Source organism: Alternaria postmessia (genome assembly GCF_024291825.1).
Source record: "Alternaria postmessia strain BMP 2775 chromosome Unknown scaffold_5, whole genome shotgun sequence".
Lineage (NCBI taxonomy): Eukaryota > Fungi > Ascomycota > Dothideomycetes > Pleosporales > Pleosporaceae > Alternaria > Alternaria postmessia.
The window spans coordinates 489,182-513,334 of NW_026260078.1; the positions used below are offsets into that span (position 1 = coordinate 489,182).

Below are 24,153 nucleotides of genomic sequence, written 5' to 3' on the forward strand. Positions count from 1 at the left end.
TTCGCGGTACCACGGAACAGCAATGCAATGCAAGGCAACTCCACGTGCAAAGTTGCCCAAGGCATGTCAAAGAATGGAAACGAAACAAGTCCAACCTCGTGGACGGAAGAGTTGTGCATGGTCTTCCTACCCACGCCACCACCAACATTACTCGGTTTCGCTTCCTTTGCGGCACAGTTGCTGGCAGTTGACACGAGAAAGGTGGAATAGACTTGGCAAGCAGTGACAATTGGGAGATGTGTTCTGGAAACGAACATGGTTTCCGCAGCCACGGGACATGGGCCATGGAATGGTATTGGGAATGTTAAACTGTATTTTGGGGTCGGCGGACGGGTGCTGGTGGCTCGGTTGCAAGTCTTTGGAGCTGGTAAGCTGGGGAGAGAGAGCCTGATCGGTGTGCTATGTATGTGATGTAGTGATTAGAGTTTGGATTCTATAGGATGGAGCGGGTGATGATGAGCAAGTTACGCCTTGGTTAGGGGTAGTTCGGAGCCGGAGTAGAACGCAACATGTGTGAAAATAGAACAGACGAGATTCTAGGTTCTATTACGGACGCCTAGGATGTCACATGAACCATGACATTTATCGTCAGCGGGAATCCATCTCAACAACTTGGCAAGGAACATGTTCACTCTTTCCTGTCTCACGAGCCCCAGATTTCACCACCCAACACACCGGTTTTTCCCTCTCACATGGCACATCCTTCTTCGCCCAGCTCCCCTCGCGCCGGGCACCTCGCTCGGGGACCAGCGCATCCCTTACCCAACCCGTGGCCACGGGAAGCACATCAATGGCGTAGCTGAAGGTAAGAGCACATCAAGGGCTTTCCTAACCTAGTAGTTAATTCGCCCGGGATTTCGGACACCGTCTCCAGCCCAACGGGTACAAGTAGGGGCGGGAAAGGATCCAAGGGATGCCGCCGAGTTGTATGCAAGTGGAAATGAGAATGGAGTCTTCCTGTCCTATGTGACCACCGACGGAAGTCCCAGTAACACGGAGGACATGGTGGATTGGGGATATCCCTTTCTCTTGTTCGCTTTCGCATAGGTTACGCGAGGATCTACATCAAGTCCCAGACGGGCGAAAAAGTTCCTATGCAAGGCATCGGATTGGAGGCGCTTCGAGTTCCAACTTGCTGGTAGGAAAGGAGGTCATCTGTCGATTTGTCATGGCTCGATGTAGAAGTCAAAACGTCACGTCCATGTTCCAGTGGGAACAAACTTTGTGTGTTGGTGACCAACATGGTAACAATCGTGATTCTAGCGTTTCGGACGCTTTGGTATCTACTCCAATCCACCCCCATCCATGCCTATGAACAGAAAAAGCCTTCCCACTGTTTTTTTGGGGGAAAAGTGAAAGGTAGCCATAATGATACACAGAAGAAAGTCAGAACCGTCCGCCCAAATAAGTCATTCGTGATATGCTCTTGATGATGAAGCAACGTCAAAGGTAACGCCTCGGCCTAGCCACGCCAAGTGGATATAGGAAGCGTGGCCAGGAAGTTTCCCAACGCCGTTTCGCAAAAATGTCTAGTAGTCTGAAGTTGAGAAGGGAAGTGAAAATGCCGAAAACAACCTCGCCGGGTCGTGTGAGCCAGTTGCGCCTTCGCATGCCCGTAGAAGTCGGGTGTGGAAATTCAGTTACGCCGGTGGTTATGCAGCCCAATATGCAAGGTTTAGGTGATGCAAATCGCTCTGATTGCATCGTCATGATCGTCTCTGCTTTTAAATGTGAAAATGTTGGTATGAGTGAAGAGGATGACGAGGTTGAATGGATGGCGGCTTAGAAGAGACCACCCTCAACAACACCTGGTTCGTCATCTCGGAGCTGGCTGCCGCTCTTCTTCTTGGGCCACAACTTGCTGCTTACTCGCTTCCAGCTATCCCTGGTGGCGTTGGCAAGACCGTTGTGCTCGCCCCGGCTGTTGCGAGGACTCGGGGTGCCACTGTTTGAGCCTGTGTCGTAGTAGGCTTGCTGGAAGTCGGCCATGGGGTAATCGCTCATGGGCGGGGTGCCAGGAGGTGTCAGTGGGTCGCTCATTCCCGACGGACTACTGGCGCTGCCAGAGTCGTCAGTCAATGCATCGCTGCCGCTGGTGTAGCCCGAGGTGATGCGGGTGGGTGCTTGACCGGAAGAGGTGGGCTGGGAGTGGAAGCGTGAATGCGAGAAGGGACGAGATGCCATGAAGCCGGAAGTGAGGGATGAGGGTGCCGATGCCCGTTGTTTCGCAGGCATGGGCGGCTGTGACGATCGGGAAAGGAGACTCCGCTCCTCGTAGCTGCGGGTCGATGAGCGAGAGATGTTACTGCCAGCGTAGCTCTCGTGGCTGGCGGGGTGAGCGCTCTGTGGGCTGACTGAGTTGAGGAACGAGACCAATACACTCTCCTCCATGAGCTCGTTGATCTTGGCCACGGCACTGTCTAACGATGATGGGTGGGGTGGGACGTAGGTGTCGGAGAGGCTGAGAAGTTGGTCGCGGACTTCAGCTGGGAGGTTGACCTGGGGCTGTGTTAGCGGCATGTCTTATTGGGGCAGAGTTGGTTTCTTGTGGACTCACTTCTCGTGGACCGGACTCGCGGATGTAAGCGTCAATGAGTCGACGCCAGAGCATGAGCACGTAGCCACACTCTTCAGACAAGGGCGAGATGGGAGTACCGGGATGGCGGTTGACCATCTTGGAGTAGTGCTTGCGGTAGCGGGAGGCGTCCATTGTGAATTCGAGGTTCTCAAGGCAGTGGTTCTGTGACAGGAAGGCCATGAAGGAGGTGAGGGTGTAGGGGGGCGGGGCGGTGTTGCTGAGTATCTCCTGGAGGTTTGGTTTGCGGCATTGGGGGCTCTGGATGTTCTTGGGTATTGAGACGGTCAATGGGGCGGGGGTGCAGTCGGACATGGCCATGTTGGCGTCGCGGGCATGCAGCGAGGCCAGCGAGGGCGTGGGCGAGGATGATGTCGACGACGACGAGTGCTGGGTCGAGTGTGTTGTGATGGACAGGGCGTGGGTGCCGGGCTTGCGTGCGACCATGACGCTCTTCCAGAAGTGCTTGTAGACACGGCGGGCGTTTTTCCTGCTCTGCTCGTCGAGGGCGTCACAGGAACAGAGTTGGAGTTGTTGCGCCAGCTTGGCGTTGGCGGCACTCGGTTCGGGCGAACCTAGTGGGTGTGGGAGTGGTGGAGGACAAGGCTATAAATCCGAGGGCAGCATCGAGCGTCTTCAGCGGCAGTGCTGGCGAGGGCGAGGGCGATGGGCGGGTATATAGAGGCGTTGGGTGGGTCGGCGGGCGGAGACTGGGTGGCAGCTGTGGGCTGTGACGAGTGCGTGGTGAGACAGAAAGGCCGATATGCGTCAGGACGTGGGTATGGACAGGTGCGGCTCAGCGTGGTTTTGAGCAAGCGGCAGTGGAGAGTCAGGGAGTCTTGGGTCAATGCTTGGGCGGAAAGCTCAGTCAGGACGCACACGCCAGGGCCCACCAGCGGTTTGGCCATCAAGAAGGATCGAGGGCCCATGGCTGAGGGCACCCAAACGCCGTTAAAGCGGCCAGTCGCTGCCGGTCTCTGATTGGCTGCCGGCGTCTTCTGGAAGACGCACGCCCGCATCGTCATCCTTGCCGAAACCGCCCCCTGGCGCACACTGCGCTGCCCTCTTTCGCCACCACAAAGCCCCTAGAGCGCTGCCTGCCTGTCGTGACAAACCGCGACTGCACAAATCATCACCGCCAGCCGCCGTCTGTCGTCGCTGTCCGAGCGAACGAGCGCACCACCAAAACCACTGCTGCTATCACCTCACCCACCTCGAGCCATTCCCATCTGGTTCCGACGCCCGGCACTAGTCTGCCTGCATAGATTACCATAGCCTCCCCCCAGCCTTGTGCGCCGCTCGGCCCTTTTTCTCTGATAAAGAAGCCCACACCCTTCTCCAGTTTCCCTTTGGAGACGCAATCGCGACTCTTGTTGTTCTTGTTCTGGTTCTTCTTCTTGTTCTTGTGCTCTTGCTGCTCATGGAATGTCCACAGGCAAGGCTTCCAGCGGGCTTCCGGCACCCGCCCACTAATCCACCCTATGACTCTCTGAGGAGACCTTCCTTTGTGATGCAGGCAATGTCGTCTATTGCTTGCTTTGTCACAATGCCTTGCGCAGCCCTCGGCAGCAACTTGTCGACAATGTCACCTTCTGCCGCGTGATGTGCGCGCGCAACGGCACTTGATCATGCCTTCCTCGCCAATCACGCCTGCACTGTCTTACACCAGCCGAGCCCGCACGGCCACACACTTGGCCCTGGCCCTACGCCTGGGGTCAAACTCGTCCTCCAATGCTCCCCTCAGCCAACCATGATCCACTTGGGATGCGCCGGCGCCTCTTCTAGCCTTCTAGCACGTCTCTAGCACTAATCTCTAGCAAACACCGTGCCAACAGACGTCTACACGCCATCTTTCTTTTGTGCTTTACATAGGATCTACGCAATCACCATCGCTGCTCTCCATGCACGTCTAAACTGCCTTTGTTATCCTCGTACTTGTTGTCGTCGTCGTCGTTGTCGTCGTCCTCGTCCTCGTTGCCAAGCCTGGAATGCTGACGTTCCACCAGCGCTACCACATGATCAGGCCACCCGTCTTCATCCCTGTTGCTTCGCCAATTCATTACCGTGCAACCGAAGAAATCTTCCAGAACGATTTCTCTCTTCTAGAATTTTGCCTAAACCATCTTAGTGCAGCCACAATTGCCTTGTCTGTCGATCCAGCATCGCTCCATCAACCTCCTGCATGGCCCAGCGTAACGCTTGCAACACTCCACCTTGAAGCCTTCTCTCGGACATGGCTCACCCATTCAATGTAGCGTTACATACTGTTGAGCTTCTTCCTCGGGCTTTCTCCAAGCGCCGACCCTGTTGTGCTTCGCAAAGCTGCCTCTGTGGCGCTTCTAGAAGGACTGCGCTGTCGTTGCAACACCGTCACTAGCCGGCTATCGACTCAGCACGCCCCTACGGTCAACCAAAATCAATCCGCACCGAAAATTTTGAGCCGCCAACAAAAAAAAGCTCGGAGCCTCAGGAACACAACATGACGCAGCCAGTGGGCCCCCCTCTGCTCGCGTATTCGATTGATTCACCCGCTTCACCGCTTCGTGGGGTTTCATTTTTTAGCCGCATCCCACGCCGGTCGGAGGGCCGCCATCCATGAAACCACATGCTAACTTGGCCGAGTCTCTCTTGTTCGAGCCTCAGCTATGTCGGAACGACATGTCTTCTCCTTGCATGGTGGCGTCCGTAATGTGCGGGTTTTTGCTTGTTAGAGCCCCAACGACCACGCCCTCGGGACCAGCTTCCCTACCAGGAGTCTGAACAAATCTTCACATACCAACCTGATGCTAGCACTGTTACATGGCTGCTAGCTGTCACGAGATTCATGGCATTTAGCCTTAGTTTCCATTCTTCGCACAGCATTGCCTGTCCACACTCCACATTGTGGTGTTGAGCTTGGACGCCAGCATTGATTACTTCGGAACCGGCCACCGGCCGCCGAAGAGACGCCAGGTATACATGAAACCGGACCGATGTGGATCGTAACCACTGTTTGAGCCATGCACTGATGTCTCTGCGCTGGCAAAGTGTGTGAGAGGGGAAAAAAAGAATAAAATGCTAAGAGACATGCTGGTGGTCATCAAACTGCTTCAAACATAGGGCCAGCCGTACATGCTGGTGCCGATCCCATGCGGCTGTGGGTGAGTCAACCTGCTGACGTCGTTACCGAGCACCGTTTGACCTGGATCCCAAGACAGCCTGCGACACGCGAGCGCTTCAATCGGGTTACCTGTCGTCCCCAACAAGATGGTCTTCTGGGTGCTCCCTTGGTCTCCTTCACGTCGTTCGTTTCACGGCTCTTGTGCAAGGCAGTTCATGTCCAAACCATCTCGTCATCCGACCTGTTGGACCCCAATCTGCAACCGTGTCCCGGCCCTTGTCTCCATCGCAGCTACATCTAGATCCCATCCCTTCCCCATCATCTCGTTCCCGTACTTGTCAAACATCACCCGGACGTCCTCCAACGTCTGCCTCAGCTCAGCAATCAGGCGATCCTTGGGCGGGGCTGATGCTGTATTGGGCTTGTTACCCGAGTGACCTTTGCCATCTCGGGCTCTCTTCGCAAGCAACAGTGCGTGCGCCCATGCTTTGAGCTGATCATTCGGTCCACACCCTGCCTTCAGTACGATTGAGATGTCGACTGCGGATGCGGCGGGACATGCTATGTATGCCTCGCTGGTGAAGACGGTAAGCAGTTCGGAGATTTGAATAGCGTGAAGCGCAAGTGAGCCAGTCTGCGTATTTTGCTCGCCCATTCGGCCTAGCATTTCCTGGAGAGATACGCCAATCTTACAATGCCCGAGCATTTCGTCGTCCGACCAGCGCAGTACGTCACCTCTGTGGAAGATCCTTTCGCGTTTGGAAACCTCGTTTGGGCTCAGGACGACACCGTGTTGAAGTATGCTGCTGAAGAGGATATTGGCTCGTTGTCTGTTAAGAGACCGCATACGGACGGCTTTCACCGCGGCATAGTTGGTGGCTAGGTGTACAGCCAGGAGGAAGAGGAGTGTGGTCCACGTCGCGAAAGGCGAGGTTATATGCGATACCACAAGGCTGCCTGCCTACATGGCCGTCAGTCAATGCACGAGTGGTGGAGGTTTTGGGGATACCCACGAGCATACCCAGTAGAGATATGACCGTCTCTTGGCTTGAGTCTTTCTAGGAACGAGTCAGTATCACCGTTCATCTGCACCCCACTTTCAGATAACGTCGATCAAAATATGTCTCAACTCTCTACCTTCGGGTCCGAAGATAACAATACGTCACTCACAGCATTGACCTCCCCCAGATTGCCCTTGCTCGCAAAGTGTGCGCTCAAGCTTGCCTTTGCACTGCCCGCACAGACTCCACACAGTGCCCTCAAGCAACTCGAAAAGCTCAACACCGCCACACGGATTGGTTTGTGAAAAGCGGGCGACAAGCAATCGAGCACCATTGCTGTATCGTTGAAAACGTCGGCGGCCAGGCGAAACATCTTACACTCTGGCTCAAGAGCCGTGCCGAGACGGTGCGCAAAGAGAATTGTAGCGATGCGGCCGGTTGACTCCTGGAGCACAGAGAGGAGGAGTGCGGAGGTCGGGGAGGCAGTCGAGTCACCTACGCCGACGCCTGTTTGTAGGTGTTAGACAGGCGAATGCATGGTTGTGTTGTTGCTGTTTAATCGTCATAGGGGTTCCGCTGTATCTGACGCCTGCAATGCATAATTTCCATATCTTGACCTCAATACGTGGAGACTTGTTGACCACGCACAACAGCAAACTCGCACAATGACTGAGAAGAAACAGATAAGGAACACACACTATAATGTGCATGGAAACATACCTTCCAACACAGCTCTCGATGCCAACAGCCCTGCAATCGAGGAAGAAAATGCCTGAAGCGAGTCCTGTGCCGTATTCTCTTATCAGCTTCTCACCCCATCATCACAACGCCAGCCATTGTCAGGATGGCAAAGGTCGCAATAGACTTACATAGATCTGGTAATGAATATAATCCTCCGTCACACTCTGCGGATACCCTGCTGGTAAGAAAACACCAAGAAGGCGTTGCGCATAGCTCTTCGCTTCTTTGGGATACTAAGATGAGGGGCGTGTTGCGTTAGCGAAATTGTTTGCTGGCCTTACTTTCATGGGTTGAACCATGACTTCGATCGATATTCCCAATCTAAGTTCTGAGGAGGAAGTTCAGATCGCAGAACCAAGCCTGATAGAGAAATGTGCATGCGACATACAATCACGTCAACCCTCGTTCCATGCGCCTCAGCAAGATACTCCAACACCAAGTTCCCCGCCTCGTCTCGCTCGGCAATCTCAAGCGCCATCGAGTTACGGGTCAGTGGTCTGAGAATGGTGTGAGCGCCGAGCAAACTCGTTGGATGTGTGGCTTGCGAACGATGTGCGCTAGTGGGAGGGGAGGTTGGAGAGGAGGGGCGGGCGAACGAACGTGTGGATCTCAGACCAAACACAACCCGATCGCACATCAATAGCTCCCCCCGCGATATCTTACATACCTTCTCCACTATCCAAAATCCTAATCTAACGTCTTTGCCTCCCTGATAGCATCTTGGAGTTTGCTCGCCGCTTTATCCGCCTATTCTCACAATCAAATACATATCTGTGCACGCAGCCACGTCTCGCTAGCCCCAGCCATAACTCATCTATTACAGAGTGATGCTTATTTGAAACCCTGTATTGCTACCTCAACAAAAATGCCAATGCAACGTACTTTGCTTCAGTCTACATAGCTTTACTGCAAAGAGGTAGCTAAGTCGTCTGCCTTGAGTGTTGATGCGTTGACTTCGTATGTCGGATATGTGGTCGTGTGATGCATGTAAGCATAGTCGCCCTCAGGGAAGGTACCGATTGGTAGACGCAGTTGGGAAGCTTAGGCAGGTAAGACTAAATGGGGTAGCAGGAGTGCTTTGGACGTACGTATCAACGTCGCCTACATGCATTGAACACCTGTCGACTAACTGCTTGTCATTGTCTCTCACTACTGTGTTTACCACAAGACACATGCTAACTCCATGCTGAAATCTTCTGCAATTTGCGTGAAACAAAAGCATTCCTTAGGCATGGCCTAACGTAAATACAGGGATAGGTATATCCTGGCGAAGGAGAAGTGCGGACAAGTGGAGGAACTAGGAGGTAGATCGAGCATGCTGCGAATGAACCTAGCATTTAAGCATAGGTTGTGACAATGAGTGACTGTAAAAAAAGGAAACGTGAGGTTATGAGACTGTGTCTTCGAGCAAAAAGGTAATATGATCATGACATACAGAGTTTCCAAATATTTGTAAGTAGTTCTTCACATTGAGACACAGCCCACAATATCCGAACGTCCTTGTGTAAAGAATTACTATTGCCTAGCAGGGCATGATCCATGAACGAAGTATATAAATACATTATCTAAGTGAAGAATCGTTGCTTGTTGTCACTGGCTCGATATTATGTACTCGAAGCACCAAAGGACTATTGTAAAACAGAAGAGAACTAGCAAACTTAAATGTCTGCTGGTAGCACAAGCGCTACCGTGTATCTGTCAAACGTTTTGCTACAGAATCACCTCCCAGCTAACAAAACATTACTTGGGGTATCTAACCTCATGTCCTCATATTACGTGCCAGTTACAGGTCCAATGAATTGCGCTCGAGATCTTATGCAGCACATGGCATGTAACCAGCCATGCCTTACGGCCCTTTCTCTGCTCCGCATAAAGTATGGTAGAGTTGAGAATGCATGCATATCCAGAATGTAGCTTACGGATCTGCACCCGCAGATCAAGTGCCTGGAAGACGTGAAACGCAGAACCCAACTTTTGATCGCCCTCTCTCTTCACAACACGACAAAACCAGCACTGCCGCTCAAGCGTCTCCATCCCCCCTTTTTTTGGTTGCTGTCCTCCCAAATCTCATTTTACCTCCCAATCTCTCCACCTCTTCAACCGCCGCGTCTCGTTGTCTCTCCAGCTCTTTGATATAGTCAATAGCAACCGCGAGCACCATACTCTTACTAGGTTTCACGGCACCTGTATCTCCGTTATCGCACTGTGGCAACATGGGCACCGCCCGACGTAACCGCTCTAGCTCTGCATTGAGCTTCTCGCGGTATTTGCGTTCGACTTCGGTGTGGGGCATGCATTGCGTACGGGTGATTTTGTTGACGGCGGCGGTAGTAGCAGAGGGTTCTGAGGCGGGGCGGTGCAAACGAGGACGGCCCCGCTTGCGTGGTGGAGGCGGCTTAAGGCTGGTATCTTCTGGAGAGGGGTGGTGCGTCGCGATTGGTGAGGGGGAAGTTGGGCTGCCGTGGCTAGGGGGAGTTGGCAAGGGAGAGGGGTTTGAGGCAAAGCCGCCGGGAAATCCGGATTCGGGATAGGTGTGTTGAAAGTCGGCTGGACAGCTCAGCGGCGAGGGGTTATAATTTGACCATGCGTTCTGAGGGGGGTTCGAGACTGCATTGGTTGTAGTGACGAGCGATGGGTTGTTGATATAGCTGCTGGGTACCGGTGCGCTCCAATTGAGATCTGAGTCTCCTGGTGTGATGGATCGGTCGAAGCATGAGCTACTCCTATCGTTGTAGCTATTGAAACCATAGTCCGAAAGCGCGGGATACGACTCAGTAAGGTATGCGTCGATTTCATCCGGTGATGGAAAAGCATCGCTGTTGGGAGAGTACAATGGGTTGCTCGCAGCCATGGAGAAGGCAGGTAGGTTAGAGAAGTCCATCTTGATGTGCCGCTGCCGCAGGGCCGTGTTGAACGCTTATTACTAGTCACTGAATTTTGGGCGATGTCATATGGAAGGTATATATCGAAGGACTATTCGTTTCTCTGACCCCCCTGTTCACAGACTTAGCTTGGTATCCTAGCTGGTGATCGCAGCCAGTGATCGGGTGAAAGCAGAATAATCGAACGATCAAAAGGCGATACACCGGCTTTTGCCAACTCCCAGACGATGCCGTAAGCTTGGTTAGGTATGCTGCGCCTAGAATCTTCGGAGCACCGGGCGGCCAGCAAAAATGGCGGAAACGCAACAACCTGTATCACACAAGACTTCAGCTGCAACCCAAACCATGTGACAAAAACGTTCTCATAGCCTCTCTTGCAGCTGCGATATCCGCCACCTGAAAGGCCAACTCTCAAGTAATCTTGCAGCGCCCAGCAAAATCATACGATCCGCGCTAGGGGTAGCGGTCTAGAAGGGTCGATTCAGTGCATTTGTAGTACGCGAAGCCCGTCTTCCGACGGTGTGAGACGAAGCCCTCGTTCCCATGTTGCAGAGTGCCGTGACGTTGACACAGATGCACGCTGAAGTTCGATACGCGGGGAGGGAAATTTTAGTGCCGGGCGAGTGTTCCTCGGCCAATCACGGCCAGCCACGGCCAGCCACGGCCAGCGAGCTGATATGCTAAACCCAATCACGTTTAGGCAGTGACATATCTGGTAATACTTCCCTCAGCACCTGGATCTATCCAGCATATGGTCATCGCCGACTGCTTTGTCGTTCCAGCAGCTTCCACTTGGTCTACCATGCCCTGGTGGCACGAATCTTGGCGTCAAACGGCTCGGTATATTCCGCTAATCGAGTGTCCACATGGCTGATTTGCAGCAAGGTCAAAAGATGGGAAATTGACTTCGAGAACCATCGACAATCGAGAATCGCGATGAAGCAGACATGGACTCGCTCAATCACTCAGCGAAAACGCCGCAGTGACGCCGTTAATATGTTCTGCGGTGAAGGTATGGGCTCATCTCGAAACACTCTTGATTTGAGACCTGAAAATGCTTCTTTTTTGCCGGGACCCCTATCACTTGTTGGCTCAGTCATCACACCAAGTACCTTTTGGGCGTTTGCGATCTCAGCTCGTCTTGAAGTGAGCAAGTATAAGCGGTAGACCGTTAGCCCCTGCCCTGTGTGGTACCTTTGCGCTAGCGCATTTCAATATGATGAAGTATAGTTTAGCTGAACATGCCCCTTGTCACCTGCCCTTCAGAATCCACGACTAGGAAGGCTTGCCTGGCCTGTCTCGGTTGAACAAGTTGAAGAGATCGTAGAGTCAATATACCGTCATCGTTCCACTAGTAAAAGCTGCTTCTACGCTAAGATAATATGGTGACATTCTATCACTCAGATCCACGAAATATCGCTAGTCCTTTGTAACAAAGACGTATGAAAGGCGCGTAAAGAGGGGGTTCGCCTGTGATAGTACAGTGCGGGTACTGTATCAAGCCAAGAGACCAATTAGACTATGACCCAAAAGGACACAGAATTCCGCTTGCAAAGCGGGGGGATCTCGAAATAGGAATCAAGATACGAACGTGATCAAGGGAGAGACATGTCTCATATTGACGCATCGAGAGCGTCATGCTAGCAATTTCATAAACCTAAACGCCTCCTGCCTTGAAGATATACCCAACGCTATCGAGCGTGTACTGTCTTACCCATCCTGTTCAACTTATCCTAGTATACACACGAATGCAATCCTCTCATCACGCCTGAAGATCTAGACCCAGCCTGTTTTGGAGCGTCAAAGACGGACATTCGCTCCGATCTTGCCACCTTGGAACCATATATCCTCTCGCCATTCGCCAATGCGAACACCCACGTTCGCGAAAGCGCTAAGTTTCAACTGCCCACCAAGTGCTCTCTTGATGGCTTGGTACCCAAGGCTACCGAATGACCAGTCGACGGGTAAGCGCGGAGATTCAGAAAGGCCAGGAGGCACAGCGAAAGGCAGATCGTAAACGATTTTTCCAGCTGTGTGACCTTCGTAATAGGCCGTCGCATCCATGCTAGTTATGTACATTGTTGTAGCGCGGAAAGGTGATGCAAGAGTGAAGACGGCTGTACTTGTGATGAGATGCATGGTAGTGCCACGGATGAAGTGGGACCTGCCATCATCTTCCGGGTCGTCGCAGTCATCACTATCACACGGCTTCTTGGGGGTTGACATGTGCGGCATAGGGCGTTCGATGGGAAATTGCGAGAGCAGGCGGCCAATGTAAGGGACAGACGGGACGGAATTTTCGTGTGCCTGGACAGTTATAGTGGTATTGTAACCTGTTGGGCGTATTAGTTCAGTTGATCGTGGTCATGGTTAACACTGACGTACCGGAGATATACTGAGACAGCAACTCTGCACCAATCTTCTTCCCTTTTTCACCACCATAGGTGTAAGGATCCCAAAGAACGGATGCAAGTTTGTTTGTGTTGTTACCGGGAGAAACTTCCATATCCTTGACCGTTGCGCTACCGATATGGGAGCCATTGGCCAGAATGTTAATGTTGAAGTAAGGAACCGTTGCGGAGTATTTCGAAGGATTAGTAAAGTTGACCAGGGCAGTGATTGTAAGAGAAGTAGGCGAGGTGTCGGTGATGGACAAATTGCCGACCTGCACGTTGATTTTGCTTGCCTCGTCTTTACCATCGCCGGGCTGGGTGTCTTTGCCGTGACCAATTGCTGGACGCCAAAAGTTAGCTATGTGCAGGAGATGCGGCCAAACTTGGATCACGAACTGGTTACGAACGTTTGACTGGTACGACACCTTGCGCCGGAATTCCTCGCACAGCGAGCTTGCCCATGGGCGTATCCACACCAATGCTGACTGCGGCCTTGAGATCCATCAAAACCGATTTGCCGCCGAAAAGTAGAGCTTGCACGACTTCACTGAAGAGGTTGTCATCCAGAATTTCGATGGGTGCGTTCTTGATGACAGATTGGACGAGGAGAGACGGTCCGTCTGAGCCATGACCTTCGATACGGGTGGAGTTTGCCTTTTGCCACTTTTCTAGGTTCATCTTTCCAAGTTTCTTCTTATGGTAGTAGATGTCAGCATCGGCTTTGACCTGGGTGACATCAACGGGGAAGTTCATCTCGTGTGGCAGGCCAATATCGACGTTGACAATGCCGGAGATCTTGGGACGAGCTTCAGGCGTGCCAGGTTCAGCGAATGGGTTGGGCAGACTGAAGTGCATGTCGGCCAGAGAGAAGTTTTTGATCATGTTTCCCATGGACTTTCCGGCGAAGGGAACTGGAACGGTAATGTCCTTTAGTAGCTCACGAGCCCAGTCGGGTGTGGCAGGGTCAGGGAATTTGCAGCAGTTGATGTAGATTGTCGCGTCCTGGCCCTTCATGTAATCGCCCAAGAAAGCGTCAAGCGGAGACTTGGCTGAGTTGGGGCATACTTGGGTCAATGGATCTGAGAGCTTGTCGACATTGCCCGTAACATCGACTTTGACATTTGAATTTGGCTTGATGTCGAGTTTGCCAGTCTGAGCAGTTCCCACCATGATGTGCTTGTCGGATGATGAGCAGCCCTCGATACCAACATCGACAGCTACAGGAGGCAGCGTGAGCTGGACAGGGAAGTCGTTCTGTACGACGATGGAGGCGTCGGCACCAAGCCCCTTCTGACCATGCTTAGCCTCACCAAGGTTGAGCTTTGTAATATTGTAGTGAGGAAGGGTTGGAATGTCGCCTCCCTGGAAGACGATAGATTGCTCAACGAGCTGCTTGCCAATATTGATCAATCCCGACTTCAACGGGACTTGGGCCTTGGCCTTGAGCCTTATCTGCCCTAGTCGGCCATCGATCCAGTCGTTGGCGACATTACGAATACCGTCGGGCGAACCGGGTTGTACAGTTGCAACAAAGGAAACACGTGTGGTGTGTCCATTCCGGATGTTCACTTTCACTCCGGGTATCTTGGCCGTGCCGATCAAGACGTTGCCATACTCGGGCAGGTAGACGTCGGCATCGAAGGGCCCAGTCTCAGCCTCGTGGGCGATCCACGTGCCGAAGCGGCCGAGATTGCGCACGCTCTGCTTCTTCACTTTGCTCGCGTTCATGGTGAAGTCTCCTTGTATGTGCACCTTGGCACCATGGTCGGTCAATCCGTCCATGGAGAGCTTGGTAGGCTTGAAGTCAGCGGCCTGCATGGAGTACTCCTCGATGCTTTCCTTGGCTAGGAAGCCGAGCATGATGAAGATGACGAGCAGACACAGCAAGACGAGAGCCAGTATGCTCGGCCATCGCTTCCTCCATAGCGCGACTTTGCCACTGCCACTCTTGTCGGAGCCGCCACTCAAGGAGCGCAGCAACGAACGTGTCGCGGGAGTGCTCTCGTCTTCATCATCTGGTCTTTGGTGCTCGTCTCGGTCTTCCTGTGAAAGCAGCGGCGTCTGCTCAGTGGTTCGGCTGGATTGCTGGGAGCGGGCTGAGCGCGACGAGCGGGCGGACTTGTGCGAGACGGGTCGCGAACTAGGCGTGCGGGTGTCGTTGGCGCTGGAGCCCCACTGCTGCTCAGCGTTGTCCTCCTCCATCTTCAGGCGTAGGGGGGTCCAGGCGACGGACATGACGGGCGGGGTGCTGGTGCCGGTCGGGGTCGGGGCGAGAGGAAAGAAGAAGGACTGGGAGCTGGTTGAGGTTGGTTGACGTTGTCCATCTCGTCATGAACTCAGCCACTCGCTGGGCGCCGGATAAGAGCCCAGGAGCGACGTGTGCCCGTGCCTGCCGCGGCCGCTAGCCCCGACCCCAGCATCTCCACCCACATGCGTCACGTCCTAGTGCGGCTTAACAGACAATAATTCACAAGAGTCACAACACGCCCTGTGACTCAATTCACCGTCGCTGTGACTATATCACGCCTCTGCGTCGCTCCATCTAGCTCCACACACGCAATTGACGCACCATGCCCGCTTTCCGCCCCTCCCCCGCCGCTCTACGAAGCTTGCGCCGCTGCTACTCTACTTCACCAGCTGCACCTCCGACATCGCCATTCGCGCCGCGCCATCTCCTGTCCATAGCAGATCTCACGCCCGCCGAGCTGACTACACTCGTCCAAAATGCGCACCAACACAAGACGGCCATCAAGCAGACGGGAGAGGTGCCGCATTCGATGCGCGGGGCACTCGCAGGCAAGACCGTCGCAATGACCTTCAGCAAACGGAGTACCCGCACAAGGGTGTCGACCGAAGGCGCCATCGCGGCTTTTGGAGGCTCACCCATGTTCCTAGGCAAGGACGACATACAGCTGGGTGTATGGCAGAGCCTGCTACTTGCACCTTACCTGCTGACGCGACAATTCTAGGTCAACGAATCCCTCTACGACACTTCGCTCGTCCTCTCCAGCATGACCGCCGCAATCGTAGCCCGCGTAGGTCCTCACTCTGACGTCGCCGACCTCGCCAAGCACTCGAGCGTCCCCGTCATAAACGCCCTCTCCGACCTCTACCACCCCCTCCAGATCATCGCCGACTTGCTGACCATGGCCGAAATATACCCTTCCACATCCTCTACCTCTCTCGGCCTAGAGGGTCTGAAGATTGCATGGATAGGAGATGCGAACAATGTCCTTTTTGATCTAGCCATTGGTGCAACAAAGCTAGGCATCGATATCGCCGTCGCAACCCCCGCTGGCTACGAGATTCCCAAGGCCATGCGTGAAGTCATCTCCCATGCCGCGCAAACGTCTCCCCACCCAGGCAAACTCTTCGAAACCAACACGCCCGAAGAAGCCATCAAGAATGCAGATATCCTCGTGACAGACACTTGGGTATCCATGGGCCAGGAAGAGGAGACTGCCAAGCGCCTCAAAGCCTTCTCCGGCTTCCAGATCACCTCTGAACTGGCGAAACGTGGCGGCGCCAAGGACAACTGGAGCTTCATGCATTGCCTACCCAGGCATCCCGAGGAGGTTGCTGATGAGGTCTTTTACGGGCCGAGGAGTGTCGTGTTCAAGGAGGCAGAGAACAGGTTATGGGCAGCCATTTCTGCGCTGGAAGCCTTCGTTGTGAACAAGGGAAACATTCAGTGACTAGATCCATGGTTCGAATGAACAAAGCTTCTTGATATCTATGATGAATCCATACCAAGCGATTGCATCAGCTAGCCGAGACACCCTACGGATTACTCTCTTTTCTTCTCGTCTTTACCGTCCTTTCCATCTTCACTGCCCTCTTCATTGCCGTTTCTGTCTTTCAATCCTTCTACACCCTTTCCCCAAGCCCCAGCCTTCTTGCCCCACGTCATCATACCCCAGGCATGTGTCCAGCTGAATTTGGGCGGAGCATCAGGATGTGTGCGGAAGGGACTTGCACCATGCTTGAACATGTCCTCCATCTCCTTCTGACGGTCCTTTTCAACTTCGTCTTTGGACAAAATCTTTGTGTTAGGCGGAAGTGACTCCGGCGACGGCGCTGGACAAGGTTTTGACGTAACAGAAGCCCTTTCCCAGTGTCTTGATTCAAGAGGAAGAGGCCTCCACCATGGCGTCGCCTCGTCAGCCGCAGCAGAAAAGCGATCCCACCACCTCCCTGAACACATTTCCCAAATCCGACTTTCCGCCCTCTTGACAGCAAACTTCTCATCTTCACCTGTCAAACCCCCTATATTAGCAAAGTCGGGAGACCCAGGACCAAATTTCCGCTCGTCTGTGAAAGAAGTTCCTGCCTGGCGGGAGCGATTTGGTGGATCATCTTCTAGTGCGTCTTCGGATAGACTATCGCCAGAATAGGACGAGATGTTCGGTCTGAAGGGTGAATTGAGATCTTGGTAAATCTCTGAATATGTCTCTGGGTATACGGCGTCATTGTCTAGTGTCTCTTGTCCTGGTTCCGCCGTAGATGGTCGGGATGGAAAGAAAATTCCATCGGGACCTGCAGCCGCCGTCATCATCAATCTACATCTTGCTTCGTACATGGCGTCGAGCAAAGTGATGAGCCGTCTTGCTTCGCTCTTCATCAGTAAGCCCATGACAGGTACATCGGTGACGATGAAGGTATGGTATGTAGATGCTAAAGTGATGTAGTCTGCTGGACCTAAGACTGCGCCGCAGAGCTCAGCAAAAGTGAAGAATGCCACACCATTATACTGAGCAGGAATCTCGAGGGGCCGGTTGTAGACCGTGAGGGTCGCGGGCTCCCAAGGGACCGGGTATTCGCGATTCGTTGCGCGCTCGACGAGAGAGTTGAAAGATTCGCCAAACTCTATCATCGTCTCTGTAGTGATGGGCTGAATGAGGTAGTTCTTTGGAAGAAAAGATGAAGTCTCCATGGCTTCGGGGGCTGTATCTCGCGGTGCACTGGAAGGATCTGTAGTACCCATTGCCTCGACTGTCGAGGTTGCAGTGGCGTTGGCAGCAACGGTTTCGGATGCTGGCATCTGCACACTATCTCTTCTCCCCTCCTGTTCTTCGCTTTCAATCTTCCGATAATCTTTCTTCCCTTCCATTTCCCAAACTTCGCATCTCGCCCTAAGCACCTCCAAGAACGCGGCGAACTCTCCCATCTGGCCAGCCCCATCATCTCTCCTCGTATACGAGCTCTTGCTCATACTCCATCCTAACCGGCTAAGGCGAGTAACAGGACGCGAAAACTCCATACCCGCGGCTTTGGCCAACTCTTCTGGCATGCGGTTGCTGGTCGCAATGAGTACGCCACCAAGCTGGAAGAACGACGTCATGAGATTGGACAGAATCTTGCTAGCAGCGCGATCTGGCAATTGAAACTCATCCAAGAAGAGGATGGGAGACTTCTCGATAAGGTCGCGTGCCACGAGAAGTAGAGAATACTCATCGTGAGCGGTCCCAGGTCCTGCCACTAGTGATCTCGACATTCGCAGTTGCTCCAGACGCGAGATGGTATCGAGCATGAAGGTATTGAAGTGCCATCGCCGCTTCTTGCGGTTTGGTAGACAATCTTGGAAGAGATCTATCAGCATACTCTTTCCGGTACCAACTTCGCCGTGGAGCATGAGGCCTTTGGGACTTTGCAGTTGCATGGCCTCATCGTGGCTAGTCAGAACACGTGTCAATGCTTTGGAGTCTCTTTGGTCTTTTTGCGCAAGTAAAGACGTCCACACGCCCCTTCTACCGAAGCGGTTGACGTGTGAGTCTGTTGATGATGACGATGCATCTTGGCCCGCATCGACAGCTCGTGTAAGTTGTTGAAGCCTCTTGGAGTATTCTACAGTCGGTTCATAGTCGATCAACCTGTCATAGAGCTTCTGTAAATGTAATGCTGCGTTCAGTTTTAGTACATGCTCGACGCTAGTGTTGTCTAAATGGTAGACGTCATACCGAGACGATGCTGAGCTGGATCAGGTCGGATCTTCTGTGTAGCAATGAGACTGCGATAGAGCACCAAAGGGTTGGTGATCGTAACACCGGTGGAAGGCATTGGTAGTCATTGGTTGAAGAAACGAAAGTCTATGTGGCAGGATATTTGAAGTCGACATGGCCGAGGTGATCTGCCCCGACTTTCGACTAGACTGCAATCGGCGCTAGCGCTTTTTGGGAAGTGCCGATGGATGGGCAGGCAACGCGCCATCAAAAGAGGCGAGGTTGAGAAACAGAACAATTATCCCAATAATTGCTATCAACGCCGGCAAGATGCAACATGGTATCGCGCTTAGAGTACAGTTCAATCAAATGCTTGTAACGCCGGGAGACCACGCATCGGCTATCTTTTTGACCTCTTGGATGAACTTGCGACTTGTGATCTGTGTCGAACCAATCCTATGTTCGGCATTTGCTGTAACTGGGGAGTGCTCATCTGGATCGTAGAACCTACACAGTAGAACCAGAAATTAGTATGCGTCTTGTTCGCACATGGTCCTGGATCGTCTTACGGGTTCCTCAATAGCTTGATGTAAGCTGTCTGCAACGCCCTGAAAGCCTGATGGATATTAGAGATTGCCCGAGATATAGAGCTTTGATCGTACAGGTTTCATGTCCGCATCTCGTAGCCCAACAGCAGTCGCGGTCTTGCTGTCGAGAGCTGTAGCTGGCCTGCCTTCCATGTCGACAACGATGACGAACTTGACTCCGGTGTTGGTGAGCCAGCCATACATTGCTAACCTCTCGTCTACAGCTTGAAGAAGTCCAAAATCCTGGTCTGCTGTTTTGTGCGGTAGACGAGCTTCGAAGATATCCAGACATGAGGAAAGAAGGAACTGGAACTCTAGTGGTGCCCTCTCCTCAGCCGGAAAGAGAGAGATATGCAGTGGATTATTCTGTAACAATGGTCAACTCTATCTAGATTGAAATCGTACACCAGGTGTACTGACGTGCTTGCCAATTACGCCTATACAAGCGATAGAGGGGACCTGAGGACAGTCGTCAGCTCATACTGTAAGTCCTGGAAACTTACGCCCCTTACCCGGCCTGACATTCTGTATACGATATCACCGGTTTAGACAGATCTGGTGGATCTGGGACGTGTATGCGGAGTAGTCTGGCCGACGTAGACCGAAAGGGTGATGGAGGGAGGCGCGATCGCCGCCTAACCTATCAGATGGCACCAAAATCGACGACTAATCGATTTCCGCCAAGCATTTTGCTGCACCTACCTCATCGATGAACTTCGCGACTCCTCGACCGCCACCCCACATCTTGCCTCTCCACTCCTTCACTTACGCCCTTCCTTCCTGTTCGTCGCAATAATGTTTTCGACAACAAGGTCTGCGGCCTCAATGGCTCTACGAGGTGTGTCCCCGCCACCCCGAAAGCTCGCAGTCTCCCGGAACTAATAACATGGGCAGCCAAACCCGCGACGGCACTGATGCCATTCCGCGCCGGAAGCGCTGCTTTCCTCTCCTCGAGCTCTTCGGACAGGGCTACGACTATGAAAACGCCCGCAACTATCCCCGGCAACCCTGGGACGCCACCCCCGATGAAGTCCGCGCGAGTAGAGGTGCCATTGCCGAGTCAGGAGGGAAAGAAGGGGGCTATGCAATACGCATTGTATGTCATGACTTGCCACCTTTTTTGGGGGGGGGGGGAAAGAGACGAGGGCGACGGGAAGGAATGACTGCAGGGGCATACGCTAACGTGCGATAATAGGACGACACTCGACCAAGTAGCCAACTGGGCCCGTCAGAGTTCCCTATGGCCCATGACTTTCGGTCTCGCATGCTGCGCCGTCGAGATGATGCACTTGTCCACCCCACGATACGATCAGGATCGTCTCGGTATCATTTTCCGTGCCTCGCCCCGACAGTCCGATGTCATGATCGTAGCTGGAACCCTCACAAACAAGATGGCGCCCGCGCTGCGACAGGTCTACGACCAGATGCCTGACCCCCGGTGGGTTATTTCCATGGGCAGCTGCGCAAACGGAGGAGGATACTACCACTACAGCTACTCGGTCACAAGAGGATGTGACAGGATTGTACCAGTAGACATCTACGTGCCTGGATGCCCTCCCACTGCCGAGGCGCTCATGTACGGAATCTTCCAGCTGCAGAAGAAGATGAGGCATACCAAGATCACCAGGATGTGGTACAGGAAGTAGAGGGTATGGGTTTGTGTGGTCTATTTTGATGGTCGTTTTATCTGCGAGTTTGAGGGAGCAGATTCCTCTTGTACAAATCGATCTTCTATATGCATAGTCTATATCAAGTCTAAGGTGTCATGGTGGTGTTACGCCGTTTTGCCAAGTCCAAACATCTTGACCGAATTCTTCCAAGCACTAGACATCTGTCAGCTCCTTCTCATCGCCTGTGTTGAGACAAAAAGTGGTGGACTCACGCGTCGCAGACCTCCTCCACGGTAACTTCCTTGATCTTTGCAATCGCATATGCCACGTGTGGTATTGTAGCCGGCTCGTTGCGGCCCTTGACCATCATACCTTTGGCGAACTTCTCCTTCTTGACCGCCTTGGGTAACGGAGGCGCGTCTTGCAAATACTTGGCTGATGCATGACTGGGTCGCATCTCGCACCATGGACCGTCAGTCTCAATCTGCAGGCGCTCAAGCGGTATTTGTTTAACCACCGCGATATTCTCGTCAGCTAAGCAACTGAGTTAGTGCTATATTATGTAGATAAGTGTATAGTATCGGTAACTAAAGCAGTAATGGCTATGGAGTACTTACTTTTCATGCTGCATCCGTTGACTCCAATGTCAAAACCCAAGCCAACAAGACGCTGCATCTCCTCGGCTGTGCCAGTAAAGCTATGAACCAAACCTCGTTTCGGCAGTTGATCCAGTTTCGCGGTCAAGAGCTTCTCAAAGTCTTCGCTCGCGGCTCGCGAATGTAAAAACAGTGGTAGCTGGACCTCAATTGCAATCGCCAGCTGTGCCTCAAAGTACTTCAACTGCGGCTCCTTTGGCGTTAGAAACAGGCGGTCATAATCAAGACCTATCTCTCCAAAAGCAACTGCATATCCTGCTTCCTTGGCCTCAAGCGCAAGGGTTTTCAGCGCAGAGAGCAGTTCAGACGAGCCTCCAGGGTGCGTGTCGAACTGTTTTGCTGAGCAAGGATGTACACCAATCGTTGCATAGCACAGCCCTGGGTGCGCTTTCGCTATTTCGACAGCATGTTTGGATTCCTCGAGATCGGAACCTGTTACCATGAACTTCTTGCATCCAGCATCGACGGCTCGCTGTATGACGTCTTCGAAATCATCTTCGTGACGCTTAGTGCCGTGATATTCACCACGGTATATCGGATCCGTGAAGTTGATACCGATCTAGGGCAGGTTAGACGTAGGATGTGGCGGGAAAGTGAGATGCGAACCAACATCGATGTACTTGAGTTGAGGGGCTTCCGTCGTCATCTTGATGGTTTCGGAGGGTTTTTGATATGTAAAGGAGGTACTGTCTGATATTGATGTCGGTCTTGTAAGCATCTCGAGGTCAGTAAAGAATTAGAGTAATGACGCACGTGTAAAATTGCTCAACAGGGGTGGGATGAAGCTAGAAGGACGCAGTATAGGACATCGACTCGAGGTATGAACTGAAGCACGATATCTCAAGGCTTGCATGGGCTTCAGTAACATGAATGAAACTGGTAGATGGAATATGATGCTCACTGGTTGATCGTTGCTACCTCAAGCATATGTGACTAAGCCGTTTTAGGTTTAGGTTCGATGCTGGCATCTCTCGCACAGCCACTCTCTTTCACGACTGCATCTCTTTGCGCATCCAGTCATCACTGTAAATCAGGGCAGCATCTTGTATCAATACTGAACGGTCATCCGGGGACATCCACGTAGGAGGCGAACCAACAAGGCAAGGCTTAGTCTCGTGAGTAGCCAGCTGCACTCGGCGTCACTCGAGACGATTTCGTGCACTTGCGCGCTTTCTTAGGTGTTGTGTAAAGCACCTGTGAACGCAATCGATACAACAATGGAGAATTTATGGCATCTTCGTCGCGTGGCGGATAACGCTGCAAAGGCCTGTTGGATATGCTACAAGCCATCTACCAGTGTACTTATTACCCCTAGCAACAAGGTATGGAGGATTGACCTGATAGGCTGTAACACTCTGTGCTAATTCGCTAAAAGGATTTCTTTTACATCTGTCCTGGGCACTTATCTGACAAAGGCTTTTGTCAACCAGAAGCTGATGAAGCAAAGAGGATCGCAGACCAGAAGAAGCAAGATGAGCTGGATCGCGAGATTGAGGCTGTAAAAAAAGAATACGAGGAGAAGCAGAAGCTCAAGCGTGAGAAGCGAAAAGGAAAAGATAAGGACAAGGATAAAGAGAAAGAGAAGGAGACCAAGGGCAAAGAAGAGGAAGAGGACAAACAGGACGAGAAGGCCAAAGATGACAAAGCATGTAGCATATGGTATACCTTGCTGGCTAGGCTAACTTAAATGTAGATCAAAGAGCTCTCGAAGACCAAAGATCAAAATCTGGCTGAGCTTGGTCCTCGCATATATCAGCTCAACAAGTAAGGCCACTCCTACAAACTCCTTATTTGAGTTAGGCATGTTGACTTTGCACAGGAACTTCTATCAAATGCGCCTGGACAAGCTGCGGAATGCTGAGATTGCTAAACGAAACCGCGAACGACTGAACAACCCTGCAAACTTTCCGTCAGTACCTAGCGGGAATCCGTAGGCGCATGACATGTCCCAACATCGACAACGGTTGTACTATAGTAGCCATGGACCAGTGACTGCTCCCGTCACTCCAAGGGCTTCCTCTTCTTCCCTCACCTAGAAGCAGGCGGCAATTACTTAGGCGAGCGGTAACGGGACTTACGACCGCCGACTATACATCCTTCGAAAACAACGCGGTCAGCATTTAGCGGCCGGTTCAAAGCCCATGCTTACCGAATGTCATACGTGTCACACATGGCCATCCTGTTTATAGTTATGTCCGAACTAAGTCCTAGGCACTTTGGTACCCTTTGACAAAGGACATCGTTCACTAACATCCTGACCGACATGTTCGAATGCCTTGATCCGCTAAATGAATATTCCTCTCGCTAAGTGCACTCAAATTCTGCAGACATGCTCGTAGAATTCACCTGAGGACATCTTGCTTGTGTAAACTGTTGCGGGAGTGGCTTGGAAGCTTATATTACTGCAGCAGTTCCCCTACCGATCCACAGGTCTGTGTTATGCAAGACCATATGGTCGATTTCAACTTTCCCTATTCGGACTGGAAACCTTTTGTAATCCGTTTTGAACAAGGCCTCAAGGACGGATTAGGCCATATGGCTGTTGCATTCGGTATGATTGTGAGTGAGTCATTTGGTGGACTACCCGGTTGGCCTATTACGGCCGTAGTCGTTCTCACCTGCGGGGTTCTGAGCACCTTAGTCTGTCCCAGCGTTACTAACAGGATATG

General features: G+C 52.5%; 10 protein-coding genes across 10 annotated transcripts; 3 read left to right on the forward strand and 7 right to left on the reverse strand.

The window, feature by feature from the left end:
- Positions 1-1,782: 1,782 nt before the first annotated feature.
- Positions 1,783-3,594, reverse strand: J4E82_001433 (uncharacterized protein; the record flags this gene model as incomplete). The annotated part of the gene is made up of 4 exons (XM_051727746.1): positions 1,783-2,499; positions 2,558-3,150; positions 3,363-3,550; positions 3,587-3,594. The coding sequence occupies 4 exons, from the start codon at positions 3,592-3,594 to the stop codon at positions 1,783-1,785; spliced, it is 1,506 nt and encodes a 501-aa protein (XP_051592591.1).
- A 2,313-nt stretch (positions 3,595-5,907) lies between these two features.
- Positions 5,908-7,895, reverse strand: J4E82_001434 (uncharacterized protein; the record flags this gene model as incomplete). Its single annotated transcript, XM_051727747.1, has 7 exons — positions 5,908-6,636; positions 6,689-6,733; positions 6,846-7,183; positions 7,325-7,345; positions 7,397-7,460; positions 7,546-7,650; positions 7,806-7,895. The coding sequence occupies 7 exons, from the start codon at positions 7,893-7,895 to the stop codon at positions 5,908-5,910; spliced, it is 1,392 nt and encodes a 463-aa protein (XP_051592592.1).
- A 1,542-nt stretch (positions 7,896-9,437) lies between these two features.
- Positions 9,438-10,298, reverse strand: J4E82_001435 (uncharacterized protein; the record flags this gene model as incomplete). The annotated part of the gene is made up of 1 exon (XM_051727748.1): positions 9,438-10,298. One exon carries the CDS (start codon positions 10,296-10,298, stop codon positions 9,438-9,440), a length of 861 nt encoding a protein of 286 aa, XP_051592593.1.
- A 1,801-nt stretch (positions 10,299-12,099) lies between these two features.
- Positions 12,100-14,927, reverse strand: J4E82_001436 (uncharacterized protein; the record flags this gene model as incomplete). Its single annotated transcript, XM_051727749.1, has 3 exons — positions 12,100-12,632; positions 12,685-13,032; positions 13,100-14,927. The coding sequence occupies 3 exons, from the start codon at positions 14,925-14,927 to the stop codon at positions 12,100-12,102; spliced, it is 2,709 nt and encodes a 902-aa protein (XP_051592594.1).
- A 335-nt stretch (positions 14,928-15,262) lies between these two features.
- J4E82_001437 (uncharacterized protein) lies at positions 15,263-16,387 on the forward strand (the record flags this gene model as incomplete). Its single annotated transcript, XM_051727750.1, has 2 exons — positions 15,263-15,610; positions 15,662-16,387. The coding sequence occupies 2 exons, from the start codon at positions 15,263-15,265 to the stop codon at positions 16,385-16,387; spliced, it is 1,074 nt and encodes a 357-aa protein (XP_051592595.1).
- A 92-nt stretch (positions 16,388-16,479) lies between these two features.
- Positions 16,480-18,749, reverse strand: J4E82_001438 (uncharacterized protein; the record flags this gene model as incomplete). The annotated part of the gene is made up of 2 exons (XM_051727751.1): positions 16,480-18,590; positions 18,650-18,749. The coding sequence occupies 2 exons, from the start codon at positions 18,747-18,749 to the stop codon at positions 16,480-16,482; spliced, it is 2,211 nt and encodes a 736-aa protein (XP_051592596.1).
- A 247-nt stretch (positions 18,750-18,996) lies between these two features.
- Positions 18,997-19,742, reverse strand: J4E82_001439 (uncharacterized protein; the record flags this gene model as incomplete). Its single annotated transcript, XM_051727752.1, has 5 exons — positions 18,997-19,138; positions 19,201-19,247; positions 19,294-19,584; positions 19,639-19,677; positions 19,722-19,742. 5 exons carry the CDS (start codon positions 19,740-19,742, stop codon positions 18,997-18,999), a joined length of 540 nt encoding a protein of 179 aa, XP_051592597.1.
- A 301-nt stretch (positions 19,743-20,043) lies between these two features.
- On the forward strand, positions 20,044-20,864 carry J4E82_001440 (uncharacterized protein; the record flags this gene model as incomplete). The annotated part of the gene is made up of 3 exons (XM_051727753.1): positions 20,044-20,056; positions 20,113-20,314; positions 20,414-20,864. 3 exons carry the CDS (start codon positions 20,044-20,046, stop codon positions 20,862-20,864), a joined length of 666 nt encoding a protein of 221 aa, XP_051592598.1.
- Positions 20,865-20,992: 128 nt separating this feature from the next.
- J4E82_001441 (uncharacterized protein) lies at positions 20,993-22,096 on the reverse strand (the record flags this gene model as incomplete). Its single annotated transcript, XM_051727754.1, has 4 exons — positions 20,993-21,041; positions 21,101-21,362; positions 21,446-22,043; positions 22,091-22,096. The coding sequence occupies 4 exons, from the start codon at positions 22,094-22,096 to the stop codon at positions 20,993-20,995; spliced, it is 915 nt and encodes a 304-aa protein (XP_051592599.1).
- Positions 22,097-22,701: 605 nt separating this feature from the next.
- J4E82_001442 (uncharacterized protein) lies at positions 22,702-23,418 on the forward strand (the record flags this gene model as incomplete). Its single annotated transcript, XM_051727755.1, has 4 exons — positions 22,702-22,806; positions 22,860-23,129; positions 23,178-23,248; positions 23,304-23,418. 4 exons carry the CDS (start codon positions 22,702-22,704, stop codon positions 23,416-23,418), a joined length of 561 nt encoding a protein of 186 aa, XP_051592600.1.
- Between the last annotated feature and the right edge of the window lie 735 nt (positions 23,419-24,153).